The sequence below is a fragment of the Sardina pilchardus genome, chromosome 19, assembly GCF_963854185.1.
Source record: "Sardina pilchardus chromosome 19, fSarPil1.1, whole genome shotgun sequence".
Classification (NCBI taxonomy): Eukaryota; Metazoa; Chordata; class Actinopteri; order Clupeiformes; family Clupeidae; genus Sardina; species Sardina pilchardus.
The window spans coordinates 11542728-11553933 of NC_085012.1; the positions used below are offsets into that span (position 1 = coordinate 11542728).

The 11206-nt window shown below is 46.8% G+C and overlaps 1 protein-coding gene across 1 annotated transcript in view; it reads left to right on the forward strand.

Moving 5' to 3' along the window:
* The first annotated feature begins 502 nt into the window (after window positions 1-502).
* Window positions 503-11206, forward strand: part of lama1 (laminin, alpha 1) — a 62869-nt gene continuing 52165 nt past the window's right edge. Inside the window, exons 1-3 of the mRNA XM_062521912.1 lie at window positions 503-588; window positions 6210-6380; window positions 6976-7088. Coding sequence (XP_062377896.1) covers window positions 528-588; window positions 6210-6380; window positions 6976-7088 — 345 coding nt within the window. The 5' untranslated portion in view covers window positions 503-527. The remainder of the gene's footprint in view (window positions 589-6209; window positions 6381-6975; window positions 7089-11206) is intronic.

The window sequence follows — 11206 nt, forward strand, 5'->3', positions numbered from 1 at the left end:
TTATCTAGTTAGGATTTGACTGAGCGCATTAGCGTCTTTATAGAGCAAATGTTCATAGACCTTTGATACACAAAATGTCACAAATGCTGTAATATTTTTTAGTATATATATATATATACAATGTCTGTAATATACAGTATATTAATATTGATTAAAGTCTTATTATTTAACTTCAATCAAAGGTAGCGCCTCGTCAAAGGCCTTGGTTAAAACTTCTAAATGTGAAGTTCCACACATGGGGCACACCCCTTTTTCTGGTGCAATGGTACGTCCCAGCTAGCGACTTTGTAGCGGGACAGAATGAAAAGTTGAGACAAAAGTTGGTACTGAATGAAAGAGGGGGAAAGGGAGAGGACAAGGGGGACATGAGTGGATGCCATCACGGAGTCGAGGAACGAGAATAACGAATGGGAAACGTTTAGATTCATCATCTTCAGTAGACCGTATTACTGGTTGTGTAGCATCCTCAATAACCGAAATTGATAGAGATATATATAAAACACTTTAGTCCTCATGCAATAGCTGAGATGAAGTTCTTCCTTGCAATTGTGTTGCTCTGGACATCCTCTGTGGAGTGCCAGCAAAGAGGTGAGCTGGAAGTAATGCCTTTCCTTTTGACTCTGCACTTTTTTCAGAGTCCATTCAACACGAGGCCCCTGAGCCTTTTAAACATATCAGTTTATAATGTGTATTGCCTTGTGCGTTGGACAATGTAATGCATGTGCAATGGAAGGGGCGGACTACAATAATTTAACGGTTTCGTAATGAACTAAAATTGTTATGTGTAATAGATACTTGTGTATTTTTTTTTAGGAAAGAAAATCATTGAGTTTCCATGGAATTTATGTTTCTCATTCATATTGGTAGATTTGTTGGTGCTCATTCCATAAGATGGGCTTCTTCGGCGTCAGTATAATGTTCATGGTTCATTTCGGCTATTTAGGCTAGGCCTACAACATAGAACACCTAGCGCACAACAAGCCAAACGCACATCCTTTAAAATGCCAAGCGTCTCCAAGTTAGGCCCGCTCTAATGAGTATTCCAGCGAGTTTGCTCAAGTGGACTGCACGAGAAATTCCAGACCGTTGTTGAATTACAATAGCTGACACCTCTCTTTGCAACGGACAGGCATGCCAACATGCTGGGGTCGCACCGCTGCGGCATCTGAAAGAATTAACCTCAAACAGTGATCATGTGATCACCACTAAACTTTTGTTGTGCAGATTACATGGTCACTTTACATTTTTGGATAACATGAGACACGCACGTCGCCACTTTGCCGTGAAATTAGTTTGAGCGTTTAACTTAAAGCCGTGGCCCGCACTTTGTCAAGGTAAAGAATGTTAAGGCTTTGACACATTTCTGAAAAGCACAGAGCAGACGCCAAGAATGCATTGATGATGCTGAAGTGTACTATGCGATCATGCACTCTCTCTCATAACTGGTTGTGTAGCAGAGATTCACACGTACACACAATACACGCACAATGACACTAGGGAATGACCAAACGCGTGTCCTTTCATTAAAACTCAGGCCATTTAACAAGTACACTACAATTTGCGATGCAGAGGTGGCCCAAATGGAATACACATCAACTCTCTGTGATTTCCCCACCTCACAGTGGATTCCGATGAGCCTTGGTCTCATAACACATGGTCCCCCTGAGAAATCATTACCGCCCTGTGTGCCTGTGAATCCCAGGCATTGCTGGTGATCAATGAAAACGGCCTGGTTACTGTTAAGTCCTTTGAAGTGCGGACGGATTAGAAATGTTATCATAAGCGGCACTTTTATCTGCAGGCTTTTCAAAGCACTCATATTCCCAAGGGCTTTATTCTGTGTGTGTTCCACTCCAGTGCCCGTATAGCACCAGAGTAACCAAGAGACTGTGGGACTGCAAGCCCGGTTGGGAAAGCCCGGCTTTGGGCCCCCCCATCCTTGTTATTCCATCACTTTGCTGCGCTGTGCGCTCGGGTCTAAGTGCCCCGGCTCTTGCGTTGGAGGAAGGCGAGGCTGGGCTGGGCTGATGAGCTGGTGTGTGCAGGCTAAATTACAGGGCCGTGATAGATAGCCTCTGGCCTCTCCACGGTAGCAGTGGGAAGCTGATTAGTGGAGCTAGTGCTACTGGGTGGTACTGGTCGGGGATTATTATGATGGGTGGTTCCTTCAGGTTGACTGGTGGAGCTTGGCACTAGGGACGCCTGCGTTGTGCTGCATTGCACCAGCTTAATTTTTCAGATTCTGAGGAGAGGACAAACACTGAGCAAAATGTGGGCAGTCACTGTGGTCTAAATGGTTTGGGTTACAATGCCTGCAAAGTGCATTGGTGCATGTGTGCAAGATACATGTAATCATATGGTTTTATCAATTACAATCAACTGTATATAGAATCCATGAACATAATGGCAAGATCATACATCATAACTCTCTCTCCCTCTCATTCTCTCTCTTGATCTGTCTATCTGCCTCTCTCACTGTCAGCATTCCAAATCATCTTACACATTGACAAGATCTACCTGGTTATCAGGATCCACTGTGCCCCAGAACAGAGATCCTGAACATTCCACTTGAGCTGGACCTCATCATGAAGCTAATACACTGATAGGCTATGATAATTACTCTGAAGGAGCTGATAGCAATAGCAAATGGCTTATCACTCTCGATCTGCTGCCACGCGTCTTATCTCCACGTGTCATTGTCTCCAACAGTGTGCCTTATCGATTTCATCGCCCTTATCTAGGCACCCCCCTCTGCTTTTGGAATGGCGAAGACTTGTCATTAGGAGACAGTGGAGCGTTCGCTAGAACTAGGAAAGTTCTCTTATCACTCCCTCATAATCTTCGGCTTTGTTTTCAGCTCTCTTTTCTCCACCTGAGACGCTTTCAGATACAAGCAATTAGTTGGGTGGTCCCAAAGACAAGAAACCTGAAATTGTCTCCTTGGAGAACTGGAGCTTACGGCTCACATGATTGCCTTTGTGCGGGAAATGTTCTATGGTCTGAGGTTGTGGAGCTATAGATGCCATAGTGAAAATACAGCCATGTCAGCTTTTATACAGTAGGCTGTATGTTAGAAGATAGATTCACTTTTTCAATTAGGTGCTACAAAAAGTCACTTCTGAGTAAACAGAGTGTAGATCATTGTAGTTAAGTACAAGTGTGTAGGTGTTGTTGCAAAAGGGGTTGTGAAATTGTTGACGACATTTTTCTGTTAAACGAGCTTTTGTTCAGATCTGTTTTTATTTGGTTCATTGCACAAGCATTGAACTATCAGGTTGTTGATAATAAGCACTTTCTTTGGGCTCTCGTTTCTGAGGGGAAGATACTAAGAATTCGAGCAGAAGCTCAGCAAATAATACAGATATCACAGCCTCTGTTAAGCCCTGATAATCTCTGATTGTCTCCTGTTATCAGAATCAACACTGTCAACAATTGGCTCATCTGCAGATCATGTGCATTTTCTCCCCTTGAAAAAAAAAAAACTCTAAATGGTAGTGAAGGTTGCACTTTTGAAACAGCCCTGCGGACAGCTGCGTTCAAACAGAAAAATGGCCTCCAGCTCAGCAGAATGAGAGCCTGCTATCCTGGGGTCCTGTCGTGGGTTAACTTCTGGGTGCCTTCTTGGCCTGTAGTCAATCAGGGGGTGACCGTTGTCAAAACATTGGTGTTATACTGTGGTCTGACCTATGCTTTCTCGCCGAAGAAGCTTGAACCCCCCCCACCCCCCCAACATAGATTGTGGAGTGGGACAGGTCGATGATGTGTCGAGAGACCACAGGCGCTGTGTGAAACTCGATCACCTTAAAAACTCAGTGTGGGGCCAGTATTACTCTCATAAACACTGACAGAGGGCTATAGGCTAAACCTCTTCAACACAGCCTCGCCTAGATGTGTAAAGACCATCATAGTGATGCATGCATATACCATGTACACACTTGCTGGCTGAGCAGTTGCTTCAAAGAGATGTAGAGTATTTTTTTACATTTCAGCTTCCCACCCGACTTAAATGTAAAGGCTGACAGTCGGTTTAGTTTACGCAAGCAGTGTCATAGCCACCATAAACACATTGAGGCCATAGTTGTCATGATGATATTGTTAAAGAGGTAAACAGACTCCCAGCAGGCAGTACTCTCACTTGAGGCTTCACAGGACTCTGGGGAATGCCCCGGTTTATGAGTGTGTGACACAGACAGAGCAGGTGTTTACTATGGTAATGTGTGTGTGTATGTGTGTGTGTGTGTGTGTGTGTGTGTGTGTGTGTGTGTGTGTGTGAGTGACTCCGGCAGTCACCTGAAACAACAGCGGAGAGGAGAGGGGTGAGTTTGGACGGAACTGAGGAATTTATTGAGCAGAGCAACTGGTCACCCCTGAAGGACTCCTGCTGATGCTTTGCCAATAAACTGTTACCTCATCTCCTCATGTGTCTACTGTGATCACCAGTGACTTGCCTGAAACAAGCCGGCTTTCATCAATAGCGATGTTTGGTTTTGGTACGGCCTCAGATAGCAGAAGGTCTAAGAAAGCGAAGCCAGACCTTGCCACCCACAAGGTTGTTTATATTAAAAAAAAAAAAAAAAAGAATGCCTAAGCTCTTTCAAGAATTTGGATGCTCAAATGTGTGTGAGTGTGTTGTGTTCCCTTATCTTGTTTTCTGGGGGGTATTCTACGGTCTTGGATAATTGCATCAGCCTCTGTCTGCTAACGAATGAATGAATCACAGAGGGCTGCTGAATAGGTGGTCCGCCGTCCCCCCGGTGTGCCTGTCTCAGGTATGCAAATAGTGGCCCGGCAGATGTGCTCCCCATCATTAGGAGAGTGTCTTCATTCATCGCAAGCTTTATCTGCTCCGCGTTTGAAGTGAGCAGTGGCATCAAGGACGAGGGAGGGGTTGGGGGGGGGGGGGGGGGGGGATTTGGAATTGGATTTCACTTGGGGTTGGGGTTTGTCTTTGGCCCTGTTGACCAGACGCCTGATGATTAGAGTATTGGTGCTGTAGTTTGTGTGTGTGTGTGTGTGTGTGTGCGTGTGTTTGTGTGAAACATGCATTATGCATGTCTGTGTTGTGTGTTCATGCGTGTGTGATAGAAATGTGAGAGAAATCTTTCAGCACATGAAGCCTCTGTCCTGTATCGTGATAATATTGCATAAGAACCTTCACGTTTCATAATAACCACATCTATACTCTGTTTTGAGTTGTGTTAAATGAGGAGATTCAGTTAAAATGGGATGTCTGGTGGTTTGTTTTGTCCCTTTCGGCGACCGACCACTTCAAATGTCCACCTAAAAAGTGTTCTGCATTCGAGCATGTGATTGCCTGAGCCGGAAGCATTCCCCACTTGGCTCCGAGCTTTGCCTGATCCCTTCTCTTTTTGTCTTTCGTTCTTTTACTCACAGTAATGATGGTGCGGTGGGGTGGGGTGGGGGTGGGGTTGTTGGGTGGGGGAGCGTGGGTATGAGGTATGAATGAAGAGGGGGGTGGGTGGGTGTTAAGCAGAAATGCCAGAGGATGTTGGGGGCCCCAGGGCCGAGGGGTTATCGCAGTGAGCCAAAGGCAGCTAGCTAGCCCTGAATAGACTGTGGCCATTGTCAATTGTCCAAGACATAGTCATTTGTGGCATCAGTGGTGCATGTAAACATGGCAAGGGGGGGTGGGGTGGCGAGTGGGGAATGGGGATTGGGTGGGTGGGTGGCTGTGGGGATTCTCTCTTCAAAGGCAAAGGCCTGCAGAGAGATGAGATGAGAGGAGAGGAGAACACAGGGAAGGGAGGTGGACCAGGAGGAGAAGATTGAAATGTTGTGTTGTGTGTGTGGGGTGTGTGATGAGTGAGGCCGGAGTAGAGGAGTGGCGTGGGATGGGGTGGGGGGCAGGGCTAGGGCTTGGGCTAGGGGTGGTCCGCAGAATGTGTGTGTTGGGGTAAGATCTTATCTCTTCTGTCTGTGGATAGTGCTCTCTTGGAAAGTGGCTGTGAAAACTCATCTCTGAGATGCCTCTCTCTCTCTATCTATCTATCTATCTATCTATCTATCTTTACCTTTATCACTCTGCTTGCTTTTGAATGGTGTTGTTACTTAAGTAAACTGGATTCTTGACACCGCATAACATCCCCTTGAGTTGTTTATATCTGTGAACATGAACATCATGTCAGTGTGATGACGTCTAATATACAGTGCTTGTATCTAATATACTGAGTATGACCTCTGCTCCATAGGTCTGTTCCCTGCCATCCTGAACCTGGCCACCAATGCCAACATCACTGCCAACGCCACGTGTGGCGAGCCGTACCGGGAGATGTCCTGTAAGCTGGTGGAGCACGTGCCAGGCCAGCGCATTCGCAACCCACAGTGCAGGATCTGTGATGCCAACAGCCACAACCCCAAAGGTACTAGTGCCACCCAGGATATACTGTACACTAATATCTGTTCTTATTCTATTAGGGTCAAGCTAATGTGGACCACAACATAAGCTCCCATATATGCCATTATAATGATATTTTAAAGCAATGATTTAAGCGTTGAAGAAATGAAGCAACTTAAAGTAGGAATCCGGCAAGGTTTCACATACTGTAGATCTGCATTTGTCAAGATCACTGTTGGTGCGAGAAAAAAAAAACGACTATGGCGCTACACTCTGGGGGCATGTAGCTGAGCCCCCGTGTAGGCCTACATGCCCACCGAGTGCAGCGCTGTAGCTCCCTGGCTGTGTTAGCTACTGGTTGTAGCAACTTAAGCTACATGTAGGTAAAACCAATTGTTTTCGCTTTGTTTCATACCGACAGTACTCTGTGACCTCGAGAAACAGAGATCTATGTGAACTCGCCAGATTTCTCCTTTAAGGAATGTGTCGAGTCATACACACAGCAGGCTTATCATTGGGAGCATAGGCTCTGATTGTTTGACTTTGAGCTATGCGCAAGTTGGCTATGCAATATCATGAAATCGTTTTCTAAATATGTCATGGTGTTGATCCACTCACAGAGCGACATCCCATCGGCTACGCGATCGATGGCACCAACCAGTGGTGGCAGAGTCCCAGCATCAAGAACGGCAGGCAGTACCACTGGATTACCATCACCTTGGACCTGAGACAGGTAGGGTGCTCTGCTCACCTGGCAGATGAATGAACGATGGTCCAGCAGAGATCAAAAAACGCTGTGATACCCGCATGATTGTGGGTATCTGTTCCTTCTGATACACACAGCGGCAGATGGACATGCTGTTGGGTTCTGTTGTAGACACATCAATGTCACTCACATACTGTATGCTGTAGCCTACATTCATCTGTGCTTACACATTTAGTATGTGTAAGGTATAGCCTACCTAGCCTGATTGCCATCGACTTGAAAGGCTCTGCGAGACTTTAGTCTGACCAAGAGCCTGTGCTAACACGGTTTCTCCAAGCGCTGGTTGACCCGCCTCCTTTAAGTGCCTCGATTTGCTACTGGTCGATGTCAGAAAGCGGTTTGCCGAGTTTTCTGTAAACCAATAACAACACTCTTTCCTCTGCCTTGAACACGCCTCTACCCAGAGCCGTTGGAGCTGCTCAAAGTTGATTGGTTCTCGACCAAAGGGGGCAGTTCTGCAGATTTCGGGAACTCAGAAATCCTTCCCGATTAGCAGTTGACCAGACCAGCGACAGCAACGCCGAAGGTGTTACGTCACTGGGAGGGCGTGCCAGGCTATAGCCTACCTTACACTGACAAGATTTGGGAAAGATTCTTGAAAGATTGTCTTTTGAGTAAAGCATGAATGAGGGGCATTAGTTAACAGACTACAATCTTTCAAGAATCTTTCCCAAATATGATCAGTGCAAGGTAGGCTTTAGTCGTTTTATACAAGCACATACAAGCCCTGTTGGCTAGATACACTCATTTGCAAGGCCATTGCACCTGGCAGTCACTGTAAGACAATCATGTGCAGTAATCTCTTTGCTCCATTGATGCGTAGCTCAGAGGAGTCATTTCTCCTGGTGGTCTTTCTGTCCAGCGCTATAACAGTGGGCATCTCTCCCTCCAACATCCCTACTGTCCAAACTCTCCTCGCTCTGGTCAGTCCTCCTCGGAGGCCCTGACTGACTCTCACTCTCAGGCCGTCCAGCTACTGTGCTGTAATCGGCTGTCAGCAGCTCTCTTGCTCCCTGGGGCCACACCAGAAACCAGACTCTCAGCCAGGAAGTCCACAGACACACACACACACACACACACACACACACACATACACACACACTCACACACGCGCCTGTGGCTCTCCCCGTATTCCCTCTCCTCCTTCTCCTCTTCCTCCTCCTCATCGTCTTCCTCCTCGGCCCCCCTCCTGTGCCAAATCTCCGGTTCTCCACAGCGGCGTGGAGTCCGTCAGCTTACCTTACAGCCAGCAGACAAGACAGTAAGCAGCAAGCCAGAACACCTGTCACTTGAGACCTTCCTGATTTACAGTCCCTGCTCCTACAGATTCATAACAGGCCAGGAGAAATGGAGACAAAGAGAGAAAGAGAGAGAGAGAGAGAGAGAGATACAGAGAGAGAGAGAGAGTGAGATAAGCTAAGAGAAAGGTAGAAGGAGTGATTGAGTGAATGAGTGAGCAAGAGAGCCAGAGGGAGAGCTCGACAAAGAGGAAGAGAAACAGAGAGAGGTAGAGAAAGAAAGAGGTAGAGAGAGAGAGAGAGGGATGTATGTCTGCTTGTTACGATGACTGTCAGGTCGGGCCATTTATCTCCCTGTGCGCCGCTGACAGTCTCCTTCTGCGGACCAGAGAGGCAGCATCCCAGTAATGCCAGATAGGCCGACGAGAAGAGAGAGGAGAGCAGGGGAGAGGAGTTGTCTCCCCGCGAGGCATGTCTGATACTCCCGTTACACTTGATTAGTCTGGCAGAGACGCGGAGAGAGAGAGAGAGAGAAACAGAGAGAGAGAGACTCTCCTCGGGCGAGGGGTCTGCCCAGTCACACGGGAGGAGCAGGTGGATGGTGGATACTGTTTCCTGGTCTGAGTAGGAGTGACTGTGAGAGGGGTGTAGTAAAGCATGCAGACAGAAGGAGTGAAATGGACTCCAGGTACAGGAAGGAGTGTGGGTGGAAGAAAGAGATACACCAAAGATCCTCCGCTTTAACCCTCTCTGGATTCACAGAATTTCTGACCTAGAGTTGTAAATGTACACATGGATGGAGCATTAAGATGAAGTGCATGCGGTTCAATGTATATGATTCTGGGTCTGTATATGTGATCATGCTTCTGGCATATGGATCAATCTTACTTCATGGAAGGATCCACTCTCCATTTGAGAGTTGCATCTTTCTTTATGTGTGCGTGCGTGCGTGCATGCTTGTGTGTTTCTTTGTGTGTGTGTGTGTGTGTGTGTGTGTGTGTGTGTGAAACAGAGAGACTATAGAATAGAGAGAAAGAGAGAGAAGTATTGACTCTCCCTCTCTCTCTGTGTATGTGTGTGTGTGTGTGTATGTGTGAGAGAGAGAAAGAGAAAGAGAGAGAATCAGAGAATGGAGGTGTGTGTCTGCGACCTCCCCCAGTGCTCAACCCTTCAAAGGAGCTTAGGCTTCCTGAGAGGCGACAGGGTGCGAGCAGGCTGTCCGGAGAGATTGAGACTCAGAAACCCAGAAACTAATCCCACGTCCCTCTCCACCCTGAGACCCTCTGAGAGCAGTCGAAGACATTCCAGAAAGAGAGAGAGAGAGAGATAGAGGAAAAGAAAGAAAGAGAAAAAGAGAGAGAAAGAGTGTGCAAGCAGGTTATCAGGAGCGATTGAGATTTAGAAACTCTGAAACTAATCCAGCCTCCCTGTTCCACTCTGAGACCAGTCGAAGACATTCCAGAGAGAGGGAGAGGGAGAGAGAGAGAGAGGGATTGAATGAAAGAGAAGAAGTGGGAGCGTAAGCAGGTTGTCCTGACCCCATAGCATTTCAGACCCTTTAGTCCTCTTTTCCCTTAGACCAGGAAGAGAGACAGAATGAAAAAGAGAGGAATAAAAGAGAGAGAGAAAGAGGGAGAGGCAGGCTGTCCAGAGTGATTGAAACCCGGCCTAATCCTAGATCTCCCTCCGCTCAGTGAACAGTCAAAAACATTCCAGTAAATGAATAAAAGAATCAGAGAGAGGAATAGAAAGACTAAGAAGAGAGACATTCTAAAGAGAGAGAGAGAGCGAGAGAGAGAGAGAGAGAGAGAGAGAGAGGGAGAGCAGGGGGTTGAAAGACAGAACAGGGACAGATTCAATAGTAAGAGTGTGAGAAAGAAAGATAGAGTGGGAAAGAGAAATAGAAAGAGAGAGACATGGAAAGAGAGAGAGAGAGTAAGAGAGGGCACATGTATATACATTGGCCAGAATGAAACAGAGTCCAATCTGATAGCCATGGTGACTCTGAAGCATTCCAACGAAATGAGAAGAGGCGGATAGAAAGAGAGGTCTTGGAGAAAAGAGAGGGATTGAGAAAAGAGGGAGAGAGAAGTGGGCCTACTGCACGTAGAGCAAGTTTGATAGCTACCTAGTGCTTGTTGCCAACAGCAATTTGAAATCAGTAAAATCAGTATGCCAGCATAATGATCAGAGAGAGCAAGGCAGAAAGAGAGAGAGAGAGAGAGAGAGAGAGAGAAGAGTAAGAGAGAGAAAGCTTGATAGACATAACAGACAGACAGACAGACAGCATATTTCCGGCCACAAGAGACACAAGAATATCGTAAAATGATATGTTCTCTGTTGACTATCCAACTTCACATCAGTCCTAATTGGCACTAGTTACAGTAATGAGCCATTGACATGATATGCTCCGATGGAACAGTAGTCGAGGAGAAGCCCAGGAAACACAATACTGTACTGCACCGCACTGATCTGGCACCGAGATCCATAACGTGCATACTGTTTGTCAATGCTCTGTACAGCATATGCAGAATTGTAACAGAGAGCAGAACGGTGGAAGAGAATCTGGTTGGGCAGATTCGGGCCACGTCACAACCAGAGGAGTGCCAGATTCGGCGCACCTGGGCTGGAGTGATCTAGTTCCCATCTCCTCTCATCATGCCAACAGAGCATAATGACCGTGAGGAAAACTCCGATTACTCAGCAGCTCTGCTTCCAGATCTGAATGCATTCATGCTAGCCATGTGTGTGTGTGTGTGTGTGTGTGTGTGTGTGTGTGTGTGTGTATGTGTGTGTGTGTGTGTGTGTGTGTGTGTGTGTGTGTGTGCACATGCGCGTGTGAGTGCG